This window comes from Nicrophorus vespilloides, unplaced genomic scaffold (genome assembly GCF_001412225.1).
Source record: "Nicrophorus vespilloides isolate i.1.1-1 unplaced genomic scaffold, Nicve_v1.0, whole genome shotgun sequence".
NCBI classification, from domain to species: Eukaryota; Metazoa; Arthropoda; class Insecta; order Coleoptera; family Silphidae; genus Nicrophorus; species Nicrophorus vespilloides.
This window is the reverse complement of record NW_017096804.1, coordinates 395232-420275: the sequence shown is the minus strand read 5'-3', so window position 1 is coordinate 420275 and position 25044 is coordinate 395232. Positions and strand designations below refer to the sequence as shown.

The 25044-nt window shown below is 41.3% G+C and overlaps 1 protein-coding gene across 4 annotated transcripts in view; it reads left to right on the top strand.

The window, feature by feature from the left end:
* LOC108558231 (protein muscleblind) overlaps positions 1-25044 on the top strand; it is an 85535-nt gene that overhangs the window by 29680 nt on the left and 30811 nt on the right. For all 4 annotated transcript variants that reach the window (XM_017915071.1, XM_017915069.1, XM_017915072.1 and 1 more), the window contains one exon: positions 24718-24888. In XM_017915071.1, the coding sequence (XP_017770560.1) occupies positions 24718-24888 (171 nt within the window). The remainder of the gene's footprint in view (positions 1-24717; positions 24889-25044) is intronic.

Below are 25044 nucleotides of genomic sequence, written 5' to 3'. Positions count from 1 at the left end.
TGCGTTATTTTTTTTTATATTCCTGCAAAATGGGGATGGAGAGTTAAACAGAAAGGAGAGTGAACGGACCTGGAGAGCAGCCGGCGCGCAATTAATTAAGGCGGCCATAAATCATGCACCACTTTACGAGCAAAATTAAAAATTCCTCCATATTTCATCCATTAGAGACACACGGGCCTCCGCATTTAGCCAAGAACAAGTCGACAATGCAATGCAGCAGCAGCAGCTTTAGCTGAACTTGTTCTTCTTCTGGAAGGCGCATCGCACTCTGGGGCATTCTCATCACGACCCCCCAAAACTTAATTACGAAACAGCGCCTTAATTGCCCGGGAAAACAGGGAGCAGAGGCAGAGTGTGTAAAAACTGAGGATTCTAGAGGTGCAGGATTTTCTCTGAAATATATCGCAGCTTTCTGCTGGAAGATCCAGAAGAATAATGGCGCGATAGGCAACTGTTAACCGATGTCCATAAGTTTAGAACGGAGACAAATGACTGTAGGAAGAAGGGCTGCGCCAAAGCTTCAGAAATCGATAAGAAGCTCCGCTTCTCTCCACGGATCGGACATCGTATGAAGGCGGCTGCGAGAATTGGGGATGATGAAAAAAAGAAAAAATGAACCGGGATCGAACGTTGCTTGGAATGGATGTTGGCGTCTCCATTCAAATGCGAGATTGTTATTCTTCAACCATAGTTAATTGTGCTTTTCCCAGTGGGTTAATCTGTGATTGGTCCCTTATCGAGAAGAAGTTTTATTCCCTTTTCTAATCCCGTTTCATTTACAATATTACTAACGTTTTCATCAACCGCACTAAACGAAATGTAGTAATTGAACTATATTTCTATAGTCTGTATAATTATTGAACAAAATATTTGTAAATGCCTCAATATCAACTTGTAAATACCGAAGAGACCCAATTAATTGAAGCTTTCAGATGTTTAGTTGCAAGAAAATTTCGAACTAATTAACTTTGTCGAATGTTCAAACGCAAATTGAATTGATCTACAGTGTGCACCCTAATGAGTGTGCACTTCACGTTTTCAGAGGGGATGAGCAGAAATTTTTAAATTATCTAAACAAATTGGAGGATGTTGATGATTAATTTCGTTGGTTGATTAAATAATACAACCAGTTTGGATCGGTTTTCGCAACAAAGTGCTCTAATTAAATGTTTTGGAGGTTTGCCGGAGTAGTCGCGCCTTACCATACGTGTACAAATATATGTGTGTGTATAGAATTGTGGGCTTCAATCGCGAGGATAATTGAATCCCGAGCGAGCGCTCATTATTTATATGATAATAACTGTGTATTTACTATTATTGTGTATCGAGAGCAATGCTTGAATGCATGTCAATCGCTGCGAGTTATATTCTAATGTAGTAATGCATCGCAAAGGCGCACATTATTATCCGGTAATTTATATTGTAATTCGTCGCTGCGTTACAAACACACACACAAATATACTTCTTCTATATATTATGCGTCCTCAGTCGGGGCCTTGAACTTTTCTCCACTCTCCTTATTCCATCGTCTCTTTCAAAATCGCACAGCCAACCTCGCATACAAGTACAGCCTTTGTTCCTTCCTTCTCGCACTCTTTGCACCATTCCTTTCCTGGATGATATTATTATGTACGGTTTAAATTTGAATGAGAGGCGATTAGCGAAGTTTAGGATTAATCCGGGTCACAGCAGCAGCAGCAGCCTTCTCTCTTCCTACCTGTCTTTATATTTCTGGCATGCCGCACGCTCGCAGCGAAAGAGCTGCTGCTGCTGCATGTAATCATGTCTAGCTATGAGTGTGAGTGTATGTACGAGAGAAAGAGAGAAGAAGTATTTCTAGAAGTGGGTTAACTCGGGACAGGTGCTCGCATCAAATTAATAAACTTATATTACACACTTCCCAACATCTGACTCTCCGCTCCATATTTACTCAAACATACATTTATATATATGTATGCATACACACACGTGCCATGAATGGAACTTTCAAAAACAAATTTTCATTTTATGCACTTCATTCTTTTATATATATATATCTGTATTTCATTCTTTTTTTTGTTCTTTTCTGCTTCCAGGTGAGTTCCGCTTCGTGCTCGGCCCGAAAGCCGTGAGATTACTCTTCCATCCACCTACGTTTTACCGTCGCCAAGGTTTGAATTATAATCGAATCCGTTCTATACCAATATTACACTCTTCAGTTTGCAAAGTTATTGGCGTGACTATGATCATATTCATTAATTTTGTATTAGAAACGTTTGTTGTAACTCGATATATTTTTGTTGTTGTTGCTGTTATTCGATCAGTCAACTTTCTTGACAGTTTGCGAATGTGCTCATTGCTCGAAGAGATCATTTATCAAATAAAAATGATGGCTTCATTAGTACCGGCAATTAGCGAATACAAGCAAACTTTCAGCTGCAAAAAGTTTTTTAAAGTATTACGTTTTGTTTGTGTGTTTTCGTGGAGTTAATAGCGATAATCGTTTTAATTATATATTCAATCTTGGGATTTGCGTTGGCGCTTCGCTTTAATTGACTTTATTCGGTTTCTACCTGAGATTTACGATCATCCGAATGATGTGTCTCGCACGTGTGGGCAGTTAAAACAAAAAGCCCACGGAAGATGCAAATTTACAGCGCTCGTAACTAACATGTGTTGCGGGTTCCTAAAATGTATTTTTGTTGGAAGGAAGAAGTTTTCGAGAGATGTATGCATGGCATGTTGCTTGCGGTTGGGAGGAGAATCTCTAATCGATGTTCCAGACTTTCGGATCGGAAAGGAAAGGAAAGGAGGAAAGAAGTAGTATTCCTTGCGGTCCAATAAACGCTCGCCCGTTTTTGGTTCTCCTTCACGATCACGTATAGGACCTGCATATAAAACGGATGCTTTAAGATATTGCCCCGGGTTGTGTATTCCAATTTTCCCGAATTGCGCACCTGGATCTCTCCTCTACTTCTACGTCTATGGTTCTGCGTAATTGGACTACTCCGTTGTTATCCTGCTTGTGCTGCTCCTCATCTCTTAATTCATACCTCGCGAATTTCGCTTTTTAATGTCCTCCTTGGGCCTCGCCTCCTCCGGAATCAGCATAATCCTCGTCCGGGGAGCAGTAAAAGGGGCGAAACTGGGCTAATTCCCCAGACGCCAATGAGACGGAGAGAGAGCTGCAGCATTAATTTTGGAGAAAAAAACTTTTGGAGGGCGGTTTTGAAACGAATGTCGGTCGGTGAGGCAAAAATCGCGCGACCGCAGATTGACGGGATAAAGTCCATTTTCCGCTGCACGCGCACGCTTTCCTAGTTATTTCTTGTTGTGCGAAGACACGGCGAAGTCGTTTTCCCTTCCCCGTCGTGTCACATCCATGCACAAGACAGTCGTGATCCGGGCATAATACATGTAACTGTTTTCAGCACATAAATCCCGCTAAGTCCCTTTCAGACGGGGTTTTCATATATTCCCCTGATCCGATCTCTGCCTGCTCCAGTAACGCCGCCTGCACCACCATCACCCTTCTTCATCCTTCATCCTCATCTCCACCATTCCGCACGTGAATGTTAATTAAAAACTTGCACAGAATTCCACAGATATCTCATCCCTCCAGCAAGAGAGAGAGCATATTCTCTCTTTCTCTTTTACCTAACCCAACACAACCCACCAACAACAACAACAACACTATAATTATTGGCGCGATGAGTGGAACATTGTGTGTTGGATGGATGCCTAATCCGCGTGTTTATTTTGGAGAGGCGGCTGCCTTTTTGGCGCGTCCGAACCTAATGGTTCCAACAACATTCCTCCACCTCATCATCATCATCATCACGACGTCCCCAAAAAGCGCATACCTTTTTTTCTGTTGTCCGTTTGTTGTACATTCTGCTTTTTTTTGGCGATTCCGAGCACGTCGCAACCGGTGCAGAGTGCAATCGGTCAGCAGCCCCCCTTCTCTCTTATTTAATATTCAAAACGGGCGATCGGGTTTTTTGGGGGGGAGTAAATAGACCACGATGCGAGCGTTAATTGGGCACCGCACACCAGACATTTTTACGCCAAAAAATTTCGTATTCCGTCCGCCAAGTTGCGAAAATTTGCGCGCACCAACGCAGAAAAAAAAAAATATACATACCGTAGATAAAATAAACACAACCTGTAATTAGGGTAGAACGTAGCCAAATAAAACAAAACTAAATAGTTTACAGTCGATTTAAGAAAAATAACCAGGACAGTCATCATATTCACTTATTTGTCTGTATCCCAACTTTATTCAAGGTGCCCCACGTTCGGAGCCAAATTTAAAATGACATATGTCATCGTCGTTTCGGGTGATGTCGAATCGGAATGCGCCGGGTGCTGATAGATGCGACGATTCCAATTTCGATCTCTCTCTCTCTCTCTCTGATGATGGAATTAATTAGAGGATCTTGGGACAATTAAATTTGCATTCCCATCGCCGGAAGCATAATAAAATTTCAATAATTCCCCGATTCGCAGTCGAAAACCGTCCGCTCGCAAAATTGATTCAACATCGGCTCGAGTCTCGAGTGCATCCGATCGATTGATTAATTAATCATGATGCATCATCGTTTCTTTCATCTCGTCTCGTCTCGTAGTCATCGTCGACCGTTATTTTTCATTTTTCGTTTGTTTCGCTTTTAATTTTTGATCTTGCTCGTTTACCGCGGGCATTGTTCTCGAGGCCGAACGGTTTTTGTAATCAGCGGAATGCGCGCTGCGGTTTTCCATCCTCACCTGTCTTTGTATTTATGCAATCTGACATAATGGCCAAAGTGTATACACACACACATATATACATTCTGGATGTGGGGGGCGGTGTTCGGAATAGCGAAACAATGGCGACCATATGTCACATTAAGCTTTTGTCCCGCCGTCCTGATTACCTGTCGCCGCCCCCTCGCATCTAATAACGTTTCGGGGGGGCGGCTATCTCCGCTCGTTATCCCCGGAACGGCGCTCTCCGGAATCCCCCCAAATGTTTATCCCGTTGTATTGTTTTATGCATTGTAATCGGATAGCGGCCGTTTGTACCACAATTCCGCCGCACCCTTCCCTTCTCTTTCCCTCTCAGTACATTCGAGTCTGTGCATGCATTTGCATGGGATTGCCGGGGGAGGCGCGTGCAGATATCGAACTTTGATTTCCTCACCCTCCTTGTCCGAACGAATATTTTAACAACAATTCGGCTGCAGCGCACAATAACCGCAACATGCCGCCATCCACTTTATTGCGTGCCCAATTTTTTTGTTTGTTTTTTGTTTTTGTTTATTATTAATATTCCGGGGGTGGCGGCATGCTGTTGTCAACGCGACAAAGCAAAACAATTGAAAAAATGCATTTACGGAACTTCGCAATATGGAGCGCGAGAATGAGTGAGAAGGCGAGATAATAATAATAATAATGGTGGCGGCGGAAATGGCATAAGCGCAATCTGCAATCCCGTGCACCTTCCGTGAGTCAACTTCCTGTGCCTTCGTTTCCGTTCCCCCGTTCGTTCGCACACAAACAAACACACACCGAAAACAAAACGTACAGAAAAAAAAATACATCCACACACACACAATTCTGATTACGTAAAACGCTTTATTTCATTGCGCCCGCTTCGTTTATTTGAATGCTATTCAAGTGCGCGCCCCACGTTGAGCGCCAATTCTCTCGCTGCACGTTCCAATGATGCATTTTGCATTCATTACAATCAGAAAATGTATATATATATATACACACACGTAGTCGATTTGATTCAACATTCGTATGTAAATCAAATAAGTTCTGATCAAAATTTCAATTAACAAATATATTAAAAGAAATATTTCATTATGTTTCAATTTCATAGTAAGATTGGATTTTTTTTAGTCTTTTTTTTTATATATCTTTCTGTTTCATCCGGGTTTAATCTTTAATTAAAATTTTGCCGATTGGGTCTCGCGGTTGCGGAGCGATTGTGTGTAATTCGATTATGTCTGGGGGGGGATGGGATGGGTTTTTGAAGCTCTGCGCATTGTAAGCCGATTGAATTGGAATCGATGATGATGATGACGAGGAAGAGATGATGATCTTATCATCGTGCGATTCTCCTGACCCTATCGCTTCCTCGTGCCTGAGGCTTTCTCTGAATAACTTTTGCGCAGGAGTCGAAATAAATTGCGGCAATTGATAAGAAGGGGGGTGGGTGGTGGTGGTGGTTTTCGGAAGGGCGGCCGAACGGGGGTGTGAATGGCAGTCGTTTACGATTACACGACGACAAGCCATTAAGAGTAACAAAGCGCCGGGATAGAGATGGGAAGAAGAGAGTTCAGTATATATAGTCTATAGTGAGAGGAGTATAGTAGTTGGGTTTGGTTGGTGGCAGAAGCGCGGTAGTATCCTCCATTCGTGATACTCTGTGTAGTTATTATTAAGCTCTGCATATTAGTTCCCAAATCTAATTATACAAAGCCCCCATTGTTAATCGCGGTATCATCTACGAACTAAATTCCGTAATGCGAGACAGCAGCAACGTATAGTTAGCGCAGCTATCCTCTTCTCCCATTTGCACAAATACATGCATTCAAATACGCTCATACTTATATAGATATACCATGCTAACTCGGCGGCGAGTAGATGCGGGGCTCCCTTTTTTTTATGGGGTCCTTAAAGGAAGGGGGCAGAGCGCAGCATCTGCGTCTACTCTTAATAAGGCGGTGGGAAACGCGCCAAGGGTCAACCCTTTCAAAGATGCTGCTGGCTGACCGTTACTCCACAAGACCACTGCAGACCAAGTTTTCTCCTCTCTCTCTCTCAAAAACCGCCCGGCATAATTACAAGGAGAGGACCGAACTTTGGAAACTACCAACGGTCTTTTCTTTATTTAGTTTTTTTCCCAATCCGTCCCTTCATTAGCTTCTCCGAAACCCATGCACTTTATCGCAAAGTTTCTTGCATCCTCATTTTACAATCAAATTACAAAAAATAGCGATTCGCGTTTAGAAAAACAATACTAAACGGTTTTCTCATAATTATTATAACAATAGTAATCTATGTTTAAGTGGGATAACTTTTATTTTTTTCAAGGGCTCTTCAAATAATGAAAATTGGTCACGGACATGGTTTAACTTAATACAACATGAAGTGTAGATCATCGTTATATAAAGGTTTACGATGCACTCAGTTCAGAATCGATACGCTCTTACTTACTCTTCATTCCGAGTAATAGATTCCTTTTATTTCATTATCCCAAAGGTATTAAATTTTCTCTCTTTCTCTCTATTACTCAATTTATTTCCCTTTTCGAACGAACTTTGTTAAATTTATATTTATAACTTTCATCTATTTTATAGTGCGATTTAATTATGAGATTTAAAAAACTTGTCTAGAAAACATTTATAATTGAGTCAACTTTAGTCAAGGGCTCTTAAAATAATGTTCGTGTTAAATTTGTCGATGAATTTCATTATCTTAATGCACCTATATAAAATATATGTTTACGATCCTATTACTCTGAAATCGATAGGCTCTTATGCTTCATTGTGAGTAATAGATTATTTTTATTTCCTTACCTGAAAGGTATTAAACCCCATCTATTTACTCAGAGAATCCCTTTTTCACTTCATTGAGTATAGTTATTTTTTTTTTCTACTCCTTACGTTTGAAGGGTATTAGTTCCCCCCTTTATTATTGACTACTTGATGTTTTCACTTCCTTTTATTATATATATATATTTTTTTTTGTGTTTGGCTCTTGGCCCTTTTCTTATTTGTCACTCGACCCATTGTTGAGTGATCGCATCCCCTAATGGGCCGTTTCTTGACGAGCTACACCTTTTTTTCCTCGTACCCTTCTTCCTATTTAGCTGAAAGTGTGTCTGCGTTCATGGCACGCGACCGAAGAAAAAAAGGGGCGCAAACCGAACCATCCCGACACGGGCCCTTTTTCCTTCTCCCATCTTCTTCGCACCTGATCCGGGTCAAATCCTTCGGCGTGTTTATTTAAGGGATGAGAAGCGTGTGCTCTATCCGCACGCGTCCCGGAAACTTTTTATCTTCGCCGCGCCAGCAAAAAAAGTTTTAATTGAGTTTTCTCCCCTTTAATTTTATAATAGTTATTTGGGCAGAGCCCCGACATATAAACGCTTATACTACTATATCTATATATTTATACTCGAAATCTGTCGTCAGGACGTCCATTGTGTGCATTGCAATGCGACAGCGAAAAAAAAAATGTTACAACGTAAAAGCTCGCATTTCCCATGGGCGAATTACGCTTGTTTTTCTCGTTTCCTCAGCTCCGGGATACGTCTGACCTTTCCTGACCCACGAAAATATATTTATCTCGTAATACCACAAGTTACGCTTTGATTTTGAGAATTTTCAATCTATAATAAATGATTGTAACGGATAAAATCCTTTTATATGTGCTTGGACAAAAACGTATTTGCTTTGTCCATTATGCATTTGTTTTTTTTTTTGTAACGGATTTGTTGAACGTCGTCCTTAAATACGCGCACACAAATAATACACACACACACATCCTTTCTCTCCATCCATTCATGCTCCTTTTTGTTCTCGTTTTGTGTGTGAGGCAGTGAAATAATTTAATAGAATGAACGTCGTATTAACGGGTGTAATTTGTGTTTCGTATAATCGTGGTTGCGGATTTTTGTTTGTTGTTGTTGTTGCCATAGCAAAGGTACAAATTATAATTTTATGGGGAGTGGTCAATTCAATGCAGGTCCGGCTCCGGTTTCGAAAATTTTCGAACACTACAAACTACCACACGTGGACGGACGTTGCTGCGACGCGTAAAATTCGAGAACGGTTTTGTTGTAAGGGGTGGCCCGGTGGCGGTGGCTGCCGTTTGTTTAAATTACTCGCGTGTTAACCGCATTGTACAATCCAAATTTATACCCGAGCTCATACATACAGTTGCCGAGATAATTTCGTTGTTCCATCGGATTTCGGTCGCTGGGTGGAGTGGATTGGGTTTTGGATTTTGCGCGGGGGTTTGGTTCGATGTGCCGGTAATTAACTCTCGGGGGGCTATTGTTTATTTTGCGCCCGCTTAATTTATCGAAAAGTCGGCTTATACCGCGAAATTATCGTTGCATCAATTTTTTTTTTCGATTGAAACAAAAAAAAAGAAATAGGTGATGTAATTATAATAAATCAACGTGGCTTTTGGGGGCTTTTGTTTAGTATGCCGAGGGGGTGGCCGAAGGATTCGCGTGCGCCCTTTTTTTCTCTCTCTCTCCCTCTACACCTTTTCTTTCCGTATTCGCGACACACGCAACGGTTTTATCGACGCCCTGACCCATTTCTTTCTTTATTACTCTCGGTTTTTTTTTTTCCACCACCTCGATTTTTGACTTTCCGTTGTTATCGTTTCCACCATTAGATAATTACAATACTAATTGCATAAAAATAACTCACATAAAACATTAAATTTAACGATCGTTACTCGCTCAATTGCAAATACGCATTACTCAAATTATCGCTATCGGCGTATAGCGTTTCCAGTTTAAATTTCGATGGATTTGTACGAAATTTACGCGTTTTCCGGTTAAACCGGAAGTGCATTTAAAAAGTCGCAAATGAAATGTATCATCAAATAAAACATATATTATGTAAAAAAAACTTTTTTCATTATAATATAATACCATTTTTTGTAGTATAATACAATTATTTTCAAATATTTTCATTCGGTGCAATTGTAAATGATTGTTCATAAACTAATGTAATATTGATTCGGCTTTTATTATTCATAAATATGATGTCGTTTGGTTGATTAAAATACGATTTGTTGATACGCCAAATGCAATTATAATATTGTTTCGGATGATGTCATGCATACAAAAGCGCAATTCCACGTCTAGGCGTCTCCCTTTCGCTCACTTCTCTGTATATGTGTGCGTCTCTCAGTCTATCTGTCTCTCATTAGCATAGATTTGCATCTCGAGCGCGTCACTTCATGACCGTTAAACAATTCATTTCGGTTCCATTTATTTTATGAATTATTTATTTCTGGCGATTCGGTAAACGCAGCAGCGCTTGTGGGGGGGGGGTTGTTGAAAATGTGTATTGTACGTGCATGAGCGCGGAAGTAACGATTTTACAATAAAGCCGCTAAAAATAGAAAGCTTTCAGTTAATAGGAATCGTTTCCAGCAAACAAACATTTACAAACAACATATATATATATGAAAAAAAAGAAAGTATAATATAGCAGCGGGAAGGGACAAATATTAATTGGATTAAGGATTAAATTTGCTAAAAATATTTATTATCCTTTTAAAAAGATTAAAGGAATTAATGATAGCGGAAGCAAGTAGGTCGGAGAGCTAAACTCTCTTTTCCACCCCTTCATTCGGAGCGGTATTAAGCAGCTTTATGACTCTTGTTTGTTTGCTGTATTTTATTTTGTTATTTTCTCTCTTATCATTATTATTCCGTCCTGCATTATTTCGGTTGTTCTTTCTTTCTTTCAGTATTTTATTAAGTTAAGCAGTTGTTGGAAATTAGTGCTTCGATTATTATGTAACACTCGAAACATTAACCGAAATACACTGGTAATCACGGGAAACATCAATTACTCTTTGCACTTGCGGTAACAAGATTCGCGCTCGTCGCGTTCGGGGGTCGGTTGTTCGTATCTAAATATTGTTGACGCGCGATATGCATCATTGTCAGCCCTCTTGTAGTTAAATTTCAAACTAATGTTTCACTTGGAAGCACAGAATAGCAATTATCTCACCCCTTTTCACTTCGTCCGACCCTCGCTCACTCTCTCTCCGCGGGACCACAGGGGAAACATAGTAGTGGTAGTAGAAGAAAAAACGAAACCGGAAAAAAAAGTACTGTTTGTATGTGTGTGTGTGCAGGGCTTTCGGAGGGAGGCCAAGCGTGAACACGTTTTTTTTTTATGTTGTTCGTTTGTTTCGCCGTGCGTTTCGTTTTTTTTTTTTTACTACAGAAGTAATGCAAACATTGCGGATATTTGGTAGGCTTTAGTGCAAACTTGTTGTTCTCTAATTACAATTTACTAGCGAAACGAATTATTTATTTTGATACATGGCTTTACACATTTATCATACATTTTCGTTGTAATTTTATAACTGGGATGGTTGTACCAAAAAAAAAACATACATTTGCTAACATTGTTGATCAAAATTTTCAAGTACCTAAGTGTATTTTTCTTACAAAAAAGTATATTTTTTTTTGTTGGTAAATGAAGAGTTGAAGATGTTAGTTTTGAAATGTTTGTTAAATAATTGATTCGGTAGGCGAGAAGCTCAGTTGCCAGTCGCTTAGATTCCCATCACGAGTGCTTGTCGAAGGAGTAGTTTGACACTTTCCTGGCGAGGTGAATTTTAAGTGCTCGAGCCCCAAGTAGTTCAAAGTTTAAATCCCCCCACATACACGACGGGCTCACCCACTCACTCAAACTCGAAAGACCCTTCTTAACTTTCTCTCTCTCTCTCATACTCGCTGCAAAGAGAGGAAGAGAGGAGACTCGATGTACTCGTCTTGCGGGCAGGATTTAAGTCCTCGTCCCTTCTTCACCTCATCCTGCCACCCTCATCCCTCACTGCAAAGTCCTCCCGTCTCATCCTTCTTCCTAAGATATGAGGCGCGTTAATTTCAAACGGGATTCGATTCTCGCGCCGAAATTGCGGAATTCCTCGCGCCCGAAAGCTACGATCCAATATATATTATACAGGTGGAAGCTGGAGGCGGTATATATTGTCTTTTCGAGTGCGTTTTAATTGTCGTGGAGGGGTGGTCGGATTCCTCCGGTTTCAATTTGTAAATATTAGGCGGCGGAGGTGAGCCATAATTATGATGCAGTCTTCTTAATTATGGGCGACGGTTATTGCTCCTCTCGCATGATTAATCGCCCAATTAAACGCCGGATGGGGTATCAGTTTTGCGCCGCTCCCAAGGTGCCGCTTCTGCCTCGGAGGGGCGGCAGCGGCATCTTACTACAAACTCCAAGGTCTTCCTTCCCTACTCACAGTTATAAAACCAACCCCGCGCAGTTAACTTCAAGGCAAAAGCAAGATTTATGGGAGAACGTGGAGGAGGGTCGGAGGGAGGCAGATGGAGCGAAGCGGCGGCGGCGGTTCGGGAAGAGATTCCGATTCTGGGCCCCCATTGATTTCCTTTCGAAAACTTTCGAATGGCTTTTATGGAGCGCATTATGTCCTCGAAAACTTTATAATAATAATAATGCGGAATGTTTAACACACGAGCGGAGAGAGAAGCGAATCGAAGGGGAACGAAGGGAAGAAAAAAAAAGCACACCCTACGTACGAACACGCACATAAAGTACGAACGAGTGAAATAAAGGAACGAAGAAAAAAAAGTTTCGTGGGGGGTGTATTTTATTTTCTTTTGCGCTTATCTCGGCGCGGGACTAATTTTCTGCATCCATCCATAATTTATGGTGGTTTACTATTCCTCTCCTTCTCATGCAGCAATACAATCTTTTCTATTATTCATTTTTATCTGGCTCCTGGGCCTCCCCAACATCCAATATGACAATTTCCAACTTCAACTTTTATGTGTCCCTTCTTCCTCACCATACGTATTTTTTTGTTGTCCTCTCTTACTACTATATTTCCTCTTCAACATCTATATTTTTCAGTCAAGAATATTATGGACTTTTTTTTTTTTTGATATGAAAATTTGATTTAATTTTCTGCAAAGTACACTTGAAAACAAGAAGTCACAAGAAGAAACGTCTGGTTTTATTGTATCCAACTTTTCTCTTTATTATCTGTCTTTTCTCAGAGCGCTCACTCCCTGGGAACACGCAGTACGAATTTGTGTTTAATTACATTGCATAATGCATTGGAGAATCCGCATTGTTCGCGGCTGAAGAAAGGATTCCTTCTATCCTCGTTTGGTTTCATTTCGCCGAGGGATGGAATGAAAGTTCGCGAAACAATCGGACAAGTTGAAATTCGGAAAATGAGTCGCGGCGGTTGTGTTTTTTCTTATCTTTTCTGTTCCCTCTTGCAATTACTTTTGCTCCTTTCTTATTTATTTTTTTTCCTCTCTGTTTCCTGTTGTTTTCTTTGAGATTGTGTCGGTCGGGGCGCGGCCCATGCATGTGCACGTCCATCTGCATTCGGGCGTATTTATGGGCACCACTCCTGAAAGAAGAGTGAGAGAGATAGTATGAGGCGCGAGTGGAGAAGAGAAAGACAGAGGTTTGGCGCGGGATCGCCTTAAAAGGAGACGTGCCGAGGATAAAACCCATCCCTCTTTTTATCTCGTGCATGAATCACAATTCGCGCGAATAATATAAAGGAAGCGAAAGGAATAATATGATACGATATAAAAGGGGGAATGGGAGAGTGAGAATAAATGTGAGGGCGGATTGATGGTATCACGAATATTTATTCATTTTTCTGCCATATAAGACACCAACTAATTACCTTTATTTGCTGAAGGAAATGTGTTTTCTCCATTATGTTGTCCGACCATACAAATTTGGATTATTGCTGCTGAGAGAAGTGGAGTTTTTTCCGTTGCGGTCGCTGATGAAAATATTTTTTTACTTATCGGAATTTCATATCCGGAGAAACAGATATTGCGAAAGAGTCGTACTCAGGACTTTATTACCTGTTTGTTGGTTAAATAAGAGAACGAGAGAGAGAGAGAGAGGAGAGTGAAAAAGGGCCTCATTGTTCTTCTGAATTCCCATTTCCCCCCGGGTCTCCAGGATTGATTTATCAAACACAAAAGTCCTTTATTGGTTCTCTCCCTCTTCCCCCGTTCGTTCGCAATCTCTCGGCCAGCGCGTGAAGTTTCTCCTCTAATTTTCTTCTTCCACTGTACGTACTTCCAGCAGCAGCACTAAAACACTCGTGGTATAAATTTTGAAATATGTTTTCGCTCTGCTGCAGAGAGGAATTCGGAAAGTTTTAAGGGCGCGTGTGTGTGTGTGCGCGCTCGGAAGTTGGGACATTAACAGAAATTTTGGGGGATTCGGGCCGGTAGAGGGAAAGGGATCAGCGAAGTTTTCGGCGATAAATATGATAATGAACGATCTGTCTATACCGGCAAATCCCCGAAGTGTATCGAAGAGGAGAGCAGTATATGGGGGATACGTACGCAGGCAGAAAACTTGTTTATTTTAATGGGCGGGAAATCGATTCTCGCAACGTCAGTCCTTTTCTTATTCTCTCTTTATTTCTACTCATTTCATGTTGTTTTGTATTCTTCCGTCTCTGCGTTGTCATTTTTTTTTCGCTAGTTGAACAGTTGAAGTGAGGAGGATGAGGGTGGGCGACGAACACGTTCGAAAATTTTCCGATACATCCTATAAACATGCAGATGGATATTGAGTGCGTTCTGAAAATGATATCTGGCCCGAGTTTATATATTGATGCCGGCTGACGGCGCCGGCAGGGGCTGGGGCGGGCGAGGGGTTTGGAGGCCGCTTTTCACGTGTCACATTTTCAGATACACCGGACCTCGTGATGAAACTACGTAAATGTATCTATTGCCGGCCGTCACTCAAAACTCCCCCCAAAACACACAACGTTATTCGCTTTATTTTCGTTTCGCTTAAACTACAATTTTCCGTCGATAGCAGAACTGCACACAAATCCTCTAATTCTTGTTTATTTGTTGTTTTTTTTTAATGTTTGTTTGTTAGTTGATGTTTCACCGCTAACTCTGTTCAATTCATATTCACTGACAGCTTCATGAAAATCCATGCACTCTTTTCTAATATTGGTCAAAACCAATTTTTATGGCATAAAATTAATAATAATTCTTGAATTAATTGTTTGAACGAAAAACTTGTAAGGATGTTTTTGTTCCTTTAATCGAATTATATGCGCAGTTTCAATTTGGTTGGTGTAGCTGGAACGTGGAGCGTTTTCCGGTCAATCCGGAAGTGCTCCAAATAAGCTATTAATGCAATGCGTAACATAATTATAAGTTTGTGGAATCAATTAAGCCGGTTTCTACACATCAATTGGGTTATAAATTGATGAAACTGCTGAAACTAAATTCAATTCCCGACGGTTATTTTCCTGTATTCTTTTACCATTTCAATGCTGCATCAGCAAATCCATGTTATATGTTTTTTTTTCATTTCGACTCTTCGTTTTCCCCTCCTTTCTATTTAAGTATTCCTGGGATGTCCTGCAAACTGTGCAGCAGCAGCGGCAGCAGCAATAGCGTAGGAAGGCAAAGGCATCCAATTCAATACGTGGTCGAACTTTTTAATCTTTTGCCGCATCCCGCAACTCACCGGTCGAAATATAAATTTAACGAAACGTTAATTCCAATGCTGACGACTGCCGTTCCTTTATTACATTTTTTTTGCATCATGTACATGATGAAGTCCGTAAAGCTTTTATCGTATAGATTATGAATGCGTCATATGTGCAAAGTTGTGTAGTTTTTGAAGCGATAGGAGAATGTTGTTTGATCCGAACAATTTTTTTTTTTCGTTTTGTGTGTTGGTTTGAAGGTTTTCTCGACTTCCTGCTGTGGCCCGGAAACTTTGCACTCTGCAGTAATTGGTCGTGCGGTTGGTTTGGTTCGGACGGTCCGTGAAAGGCGAGGGAAATATTGCAATATCCGGTTTCAGTGCAAAGCTTTCCTCGGAGAAGCCGGCATATGCATCTCGGGTCATTTCGACCCCGAACGACGACATAATTTCGGTGGCGTTCTTTTCTCGCGTAACGAGATAGCGGCCGTTAATTGCGGATTCTTGCGGATCGTAAACATAATCGTTAACGCTGTTTAATGGGGGAAGAGGATGGAGTGAAGGAGGAGGAAGAGACTTAAGGGCGTCCCGTTACGAACTCTCATCCCCTCATCATCATGATCATGATCATCCACCTCTCGCTCGTATTTATTAATTATCACCGAAAACCGAATCGAGTCCGTTTCATTTCCGCTCCCGTCCATCAAGCCTCATCCTCCGGTATTCCCGTTCATTAACGTTAACATTGAAAAAAATATAGTCGAGTAGATTTCAATTTAATTGAAAGAAGCGAATAGTCCCGAATGGAAATTACAAATCCGGCACTCTTTTGTTCTAATTGCATCGAACGCCGCCATCTGTTGTCCGAAACTAAACTAGTAATGTAAACTTTTATTAATATATATTTTTGAGAACGATTCGATATGGGAATAGTGATAGTTGACAGTGCGCTTTTCTTAAGGTCACGCCAGCTGGATTTGATTTGTCTCGCTCTGATTGCTATTACTCTGTTTTTACTCTTCGCCTTGCGCGCACGGTTCGGTTCGGTTCCGGCCCATGGATTCCGCCCTTTAACACTAAATTGTCGTCCCGTGTCCGAGTGGATTAATTGGCTATAAAACCCCGGCGATTCCCGCTACCTCCCCCATCAACCCTTGGGGGGAAGCGGTGGACCGGAAACCGAGACCTTTCCAGCAGCAGCAGTTTTATTTTTTTTTTTGGCATCGGAATTAAAGAAGAAGAAGAACGGTGGGGGTAGAAAAAAGAATAAACGAAGCGAGAATAAATAAACCGTCGTGGGTCGAGCATTAAGAGATCTTCATAATTTTTATTTTAAATTCCCATCGGAGCGTTTATAATCTGTCCGAGGAGATGTATGGGTGTGTGCACACTGGTAAATTCCGCCCATAAATACCAGAACCTTCCCACCACCACCACCTCCATACACACCGTAAATTTCTTAAATGCACGAATTCAAGAGCGTCTCCCCCGAACGTATATATCTCTCTTCAGCGCGAAATCCTGTCTCACCTTTTTTTTTTTTTCGTAACCTGGCCTTCTTCTCGCGCCCGGTGTCTTCTCCTACAACCGAAACTTTCTTTCTTCTTTTACGTTTTCTTTTCTTTTTTTCTTATTATTTCTTTCCCTTCTCGTTCCATTCGCAGTCTCGGAATTTATGGCCGTTATGAATATAATAAATCCGGCCCCGGGGGCGATGCGCGTCTGCTCCAAGTGAAATATCACAATTTGATTTTTGCGATTCCTTCTGCTCGCTGTTGTCTTGTTATTTGTATGCATTCTTTGAAATTGCACATTTAATGAGCAGATGGCGCCAGTTCTTAGGTGGTCGTCCGCGTGGCAGCGGCGGTGGTGGCGTCGTTACCAGGGCGACGGCCTATCGATTGGAAAAAGCAGCCCTCATTCTCCGGCCACGTGACACCGCAACGGCGGACGGCGGCGGTGACTTTGATTTGCTGCGAAACAAATCCTTTTTGATTATCCCGAACTCTCTCTCTACGTTCCCGGAACTTCGCATCGTTTGTCACCGTTCGCGTGCAATTTAACTTTCGCGCGCGCCTGCCCTCACACCGAACCATTTAGGTTCTTCGAGCAGACAATTATTAGCACCACTCTTCTCTTTCATACGTATGTGTGCGTCTATCTCTAGTCCTTTTCCCAAATACACTGGGTTTTTCCTTTTTCCCTCGCACATGAGTTATTCTTGTCACTCTATTTACGGCCGAACACGTAGGGCTTACTTCCGTTCCGTTGATTACTGATATGGCGGATTGGAGATTAGCCTCGCTCGATATATCCAATTGCCTGCCGTTCGGTCGACGACGTTTGGGGGGAGGCGAAATGACTGAGGAGGAGACGGCGGCAGTACAAAAATAACACTCTCAGGTGTGGAAGATTCCGCAAACACGACGTCTTTCCCTTGTTGTTGCGTTGGATTAGGCTCGGATTAATATTGTACTCCTTTACTTCATTAACCCAGATCTTATCTCATCCCCCATCTACCCCGCCAACGTTACCACTCATCGCCTCCGGTAGATGAGCAAACAAACAAATCCGCGCGGCTGCATAATCTTCATTTTTTTTTCATATCACAAGTATAATTAATTGCCTTACAGACGAGTGCCCCACGTTGGTCGCCAAAATAGAAAACTATGGAATACTATAGAAAACTATAGAAAAACTATAGAAAACTATAGAAAATTATAGAATATTATAGAAAACTATAGACAACTATAGACAACTATAGACAACTATAGACAACTATAGACAACTATGGACAACTATAGAAAACTATAGATTTTTTTTTTGTGAAAAGCATGGAATCTAGTAATTTAGCCGACGGCTCTGGATTTATATATATATATATTTTGCAGACACTCTCACATACTTTGGATTTTATATATTTATTTACTTGAGGGCGCTAAGTAAAAAGTTCGCTTGCGCCACGGGGACTTGGAGATACTTGTTACATATATGAGCTTTTATTTCCCGGGGCGGCGGTGGCGGTTGAGTACGCCCACACGTACACTTTTTAAGTAACAAGTTTCGAATAAATTCGATCGCCTAGAGGAGATAAATTCCGTTTTAGACGAGAGATATATTTCTATATGTATATATAGAGAAATAGAAAAAAAAACAAGATGTGGATGGCGAACAAACAACTAATGGATTAATTCTTGCTGTATTTTGCGGAAAATTTTTGCGTGACTATTTGTCTGTCTGGCGGTGGCGATGGTGTAATGCAAGCCGCCTCCCGAGAGACAGATACGGCCTCGGAATATATGGTTATTGGGTATCTATCGACGGAAAGCAACCAACCAACCCCACTTCACCTCGTGCTGCATGTATTGTAATGTGTTCCATCCATACTGCAAATCATCCCGCATCAGCCGCCCCCTCTAATGCACACTCGCAAACATAACGGAATTGAACCGTCCGTGTTCCTATTTACGATTATTACACCCTCCTTACAACACATGCCCAATTTCCCTTCGCGTTTTGCCTCTAATTCATTGCCGCTTTTTTTCTCTCATCTTGTTGTTGTTGTCTGGTAACGTTTTCAACATTAATTTCAACGCGAACGGGAATTGCCGATCCACCGCATTTCTAATTAAACTAATCCAGTTATAACATAAACATATTTCATATTATCAGCACTAATTACATCTGCAATATATTTGTATATTTTTTTAATTTCCTGTTAAAATATATTCAGATATATTATTGAATTACGAAACTTTTCTATGTGAAATGTCTTTTTTTTTTCTAAATATATTGCATAATGAATCCCACGTGCGTTTTTTTTTTGTTATTTTCGGTTTTGGATTTCGAAGAGATTCGTGGGTCGTTTCGTTTCTTTAAATCGGTTATTCTTTGATTTTTTTTTTTGTTATTTGTGCAGGTGAATATATATTTTTTTCGTCGTCCGTCATAAAATACCATTAATTAGTTGCTCCCACGGAAAATACTCGGAGATTGTTAATTCATGTGATGATGATGATGATGATGAAGTAAAGCTCTCTCGTGGATCGTCGACCGAACAATATGTTCACTTTTCATATTGTTTCTTTCTCGAGTGGGCGGTTTCTGGTTTAATGACAGCACAATGGTCGGCCCTCGGCGCGCCCGCTGCATTCTGTCTATTCATCGGCTTATATCCACCATAACCATATGCATGCATGCAAGCATGTTCACTTCTTTCAATCCAGTTTTTCTACTCTCCGTCTCTTAACTTGCGCTCAGAGTTCGCTAGACCAGTCTAGTGTTGTTATTAGGTTTTGTTCATGTATATATGATAGGTGTATTTGAGCTAAGGCTAGTCGTTAGGATGATAATAATAACAGTTGTTTGAATGATGAGGATACTAAACTAATATAACAAATCTTGATTATATCGTTTATGGTTAATCATTACTATAAGTGGTCAGCATTTGGAATGCACTGCAGTTTTCAGGAAACGTGTAACCGGAAAAAAGTTGTTTGCGTAATTTCGGCGCTGATCAAAGCGGAAAGCATCCCCGGAGTGGTCGAATACGAATGTGTATGTGTCTGTTGAGGGGATGGGATGGTTTTCCGGAGTTGGAGTTGGAGATGGAACTACACGGTCCGTCGGACAAGTTGCCGGTTCCCAATCAGTCGTTGGGCAGGTAAACGGGTCCCGGGGGAGAGCCACGTAGCCAACTCACGTCTCCCCAGAGCGTACCCAGAGTGCCCTTCTCTCGCTCTCTCACTTCCTCCTCTTTCCACCTCTTTCCACCCTTACTAACACTCTGCGAAAACTATCGTCGTCAGAGGCATAACGATAAATTCAGAAACCCAAACTCCTCCTCGACCTCAGGGGGTAAGCAAACAGCGAACACAGGAAGAATGAAGCAGAGAGCAAAAAAAAAACATATCCCCCCAACCAACGAAAAGAAAAAAGGAGCAGAGCAGTGAAATGAGATTCCGTCCAATAAACATTTATCCGCCAATTAAGGTGAATGTTTGCACGGCCGTTCGTTCTAATAAGCGACGAAAAGTTCTACTTAATTCGCTAGATGGCGCTCGTTAATTCCGCGCGCGTGGGATGAGGGTGCAAAAAAAAATGCAGGGTTGGCTGTGTAAAAAAAATAGGAAGAGAGAGAGAGAGGGATAACGAAACATCTGTTGTTTTGGTACGTCGCGACGCCGGTTGGGGGTGGTGTAGGCTTAAGTGGCATTAAGGAGGTGGTGCAATGAGATGTGATTTGCAATAAATAACTAAAGCCTCCCTCCCTCCCCCAACGGACACGAAAATTCCATTATAATCCGTTTCGATGCGGGTTTATCTTAACGCAAATATCAATAAGTAACCATGGTAACAACACACCGAGATGGGGCCATTATGCACGCCGTCTTGGATCTTGGCTCCTCTGATTACGCGCTCCACTGAGCGCAGCAACCCCCTTCGCCTCTGACAACAAACAACACATGATTTCGCACCTTGCGAAAAATAAGTAATAAAAAGTGAACAACCGCAATGATCGGACTACCACGCAAATTGCTTCTTTTTTTTTTTTTGCTTAATTAAGAGTTAGGAGCAAAAATTGTGCGCCCTTAATTTCTTCGCGCCTAATCCAATTTGCGAACTTGATATAAAAAAAAAAGAAGTCTTAATTCAAATGCGATTCATTAAGGCGAAACAAAGTTTTCTAATTTAACAACCGCCTTCTTTTTTTTTTCTTTTGAACACTGAATAATAAATCTCATAAACCACAAACTTTGAGTCAATAAACAAAGTCGTTACTTTAAATTCAATTTTTTTTGAAAAGTATCTCAAATTTTTTAACTTCTTAATAAAATGTAATATAAAAATGCAACTTTTGTTTGTGAAATTTAATAATCTCGGTGGACGTACGGATGCGCGCCCATATGAATATGAATGTGCTTTCATGTGAGTACGTATATTTATATTTTTTTTTAATTGCTCTGGAGGGCGGAAGTCCTCTTAACTCGTTCGCCGCCCTCTCGCGTTTTCACGCGGAAGCAGTGGGCGCGAGACGGCGTTGAATCATCCCCATGGAAACGGGAGGAGAGAGAGAGCGAATGCATCTCGCACACTTTTGTCGCCACTTCTGACAACCTGTTGCCTCGGCTAAATTTATTTCCTGCCATCAGTTAACATCAAAAGCGGAAAATAAGCGCGCTGCTGCAGGTTTTATATTTATGAAATATATCCTTCTCTCCCCCGTATTATGTGCATCCGCGACGAATCGGGGCTTTGAAGCCAATTTGTCTCTTATTAAATTCGACGGATTCTCTTTTCACCTTCTTGGTTTTATTGTTAAATTTATTTATTTGATGGCCGGAAATGCGCGAATTATTGCCGGACGATGTCCGTCTGTAATGGTGCGGCAGCAGCATTTCTCGAATGTACGGAATGCGTATTACGAGGTGGACTTGATCATCGTGTATGGAATCCCACCTGGTCGCCTCCCCATCTCACTAAATGCAATCCAGAATTCCTCTTTGACCCCAAACCATTTTCCGCGCAATTTGCACGCGGATCGCATAATCCTCTGGCCCCATTCCTCCTCCACTTCTTCATTTCCGTCTTTATTCACTAATTCTACCAGGATTAAAAGAACTAAATAGAAGAAAAAAATTGCAGATGCGATTTTTATTTCGTCGCAGTAATTTCCCAAAGAAAAATTAAGAAAAAATTTTTTGCCGGGTTAATTAAATTTCTCGGATTTTTAATTAAATAACTCGGATTATCTCATTCTCCTTGTTTTTATTGCCGAGCTGGAGGCGATTCTCTAATCTATTTTTTTTTTTTGGGGTGGTGGTGGGTTTTTCGAGCAAATGCACACGAATCGAGATAGCCGCCCTCTCCATTGTCCGAACGCCTCGCATACATGCACACACGCAATTTCCTGTACGTGATGGAAAATCCTTCAGCGACGCAAACAACGAGAATATCCAAAAAAAAAAATATAATGTATAGATATACAGGCTTTTGACGGTGCCCCAGAGTATATCCTCTTCTAACGCAATTCAAATTTCCCACTCTTATATTTATTCCCTTTATTTTGCTTAAGCAATCCGTTAATAATCGGGAGTTTAATGGAGCGTAGAATATGGTTTAAGGAGGATTTTTTTTTTGAAGTTTGGTTGTAAAAGGAGGAAGTGAAGTGCGGTTTTAGGATGATCTGAATTTGGATATTGAAATATTGCAGCCGTTGCGAGTGAATGATGATGATGATGGTTGTTATTGATGATGATGATGATACGTTTGCACCTGGTTTCTCGCGATTACTTTTATTTTATCTCGCTTTTCGATATATTAATTTCCTTTTATTGGTTGGGTTGGGAATATGATGATGATGATGATGATGAAATGTGTGCTGTTGCGGTTCCGGCCAAAGCTGGCGGCCATTTGTCAGGCTGTACCGCCGCCGCCGCCACCGCCGCATAAATCCGATACATTTTCCGAGGGTTCTCTCCACTCAATTCTACTAAACTCTGCCACTGCCTCCCTCGATGTGGAAGTAAGGAATGATCTTGCATAAGCAAACAGACAGTTCGGGGCGAAAAAGGGGAGAGATCCCATTCCGCTCATGAACGGTCATATCCAAGCAATAACTGTAATTAACTCTCCTCTTTGTGTTTGCAATGGTTATTTGCTAAAATCAATTTCCAACCCCTAAAGCGCATTCCTTCTCTCTTTAATTGCAAATCAACTTTGTCTATGATTATTTATCGGGTTTTGCCATCATCGACGGATGCGAAAACTGGGTTACCCACCTTTTATTATTTTTTTTCCCTCTTCCTTCGTCTTTTTCTAATCTGGCAAATGGAGGCGCCGTAATGTAATGAAAGTTTTTCGAATGACTTGCGCGATTTAACGGAACGGCACGGACGCCCCATTTTCTGATAAATTTCGTTCGTTTTTACGGTGGAAAAACCTCGCGTCAATTATACCGGAAACTTCCGGTTTTCACGCGCGTGCACACACGTCCCTCATCCATTTATGCATTCCAGCTCACGTTGATTTACATTTGATTTCACCACAATCGAAATCGATATCATTCCTAGTTATTTAAGTACTTTTCTTTGCTGTTTTAGAATAACCACGAATGATTGAGGAACGTAAATCTTCCGTTTTTTTTTTAGATCTACCTTGTTTTTGTTTCTTTCTTTCTTTCTTTCTTTCTTTTCGTGTGCATGGAAGTGGAGTTTATGCTGTAACAATTTTCAATCTGCCCGGAGATCAGTCGTAAAACGCACATGAGTCACGCCGTCGAGCGTAAGATTTGATTTACAAACTTTTATGGGAGCGTTATTTATGTCGTTCCTATTCCTTCCCGTTTTCTTCGGAGTCGTGATATTAGAATGCGGCAATTATACCGAACCATAGTGTATGCACGCAAGAATGGTCATGATGGAAGGAATAAAAATAGGAAATCCGTATCTGTACATGTATATCATGATGATGATGATGGTAGTTAAGGGATTAATGGTATTTGGATTTCCGGGAAAACATGATGTTTTGCGCTCCAATTCTGGGTTCGGAGATAAGATTGGAGAAGCGTTTCGTGTGGAGAGAACTAGAGAAGGAGGGAGCAAGAGAGAGAGAGAGAGAGAAATATAATTGGCCGCATCATTTTCCCCCCTTTATGATGCATCAGCTGTTACGAAATTTCCTCGGGTTTCGCCTCAGCTCCGCGTCTAATCTATCCGATAGCCGTCCAGAAGTTACTTAAGGGTTTATCTAACCGACATCGTTGGGATGGAAACTCTCTCTCTCTCTCTCCGTCTCTATCCTTGAGCTATATACACTTGCTCACACTCTCCAACCGAACTTTGCCATAAGTTTGTTAATTTGCTCGTTATAAAGTCCGAGGGGGTTTTCGGAGCGGAGTGTCCGGCCGCACGTTTTGATTATCTCCGCAATTACGTCTAATAAACCAACCCCCATTTCAAATTCGTGGATTTGCCAGTCATTTCTTTGAAATTTCCTTTCCTTGTCGATTCTCGAGTTGAGGACGTGCACGTCCTCACCCGTCCCACAGATCTTGTTACTACAACCGTACGCTGCGACGACTGGTGGCGTTTCTTCTTTGATCTGCACCAAATCAAGTGGCTGAGGAGTTTCGCGCGCTGAACATAAAGCCAGAACTGGAAACTTTTGATACACATCTCTCCCTCTCTCTATGTCGCCGCGTTGCCATCACTCTTCATTACAGAAGATACATTCCGGCGGATCCTTTGAGCAGAGACCCTTTTCTTTTTGCTTCCCTTTAATGCGAACATCTCTCTCTCTCTCTCTTTCACTCTTCACATCTTCGTCCATTCCGACTGAACGAAAAATAAAGAAGCTTCAATACCGAAACGAAAATCATATAAAAATAAAGGTGGATGGAAGATCGTGCTGCGACCTTTTTGCAACTCGAGTTATAGTTGTTTGTCTGCGACAAAACTCTGTACTGATGTTTCATGTTTGTTTTTTTTTTTTTTAATTGCAGGGTCGGTGTAACAGGGAAAAGCCTCCGTGCAAGTATTTCCATCCGCCGCAGCATCTGAAGGATCAGCTCCTCATCAACGGAAGGAATCATCTGGCGCTGAAGAATGCGCTCATGCAACAAATGGGTCTCACGCCCGGCCAACCCATTGTTCCTGGACAGGTTCCTGCGGTGGTAAGTTCAAATCATTATCTCTCTCTCTTACTCTTACTCTCTTTTTTTCTATCTTACTCGAATCTATCTCAAAAATTCTTGTTTGTTTGTTTATTTTCATTTTCACATTTATTTATAATTTAAAGTTTTATTTTTCTCTTTGTTTGCACGACTTCA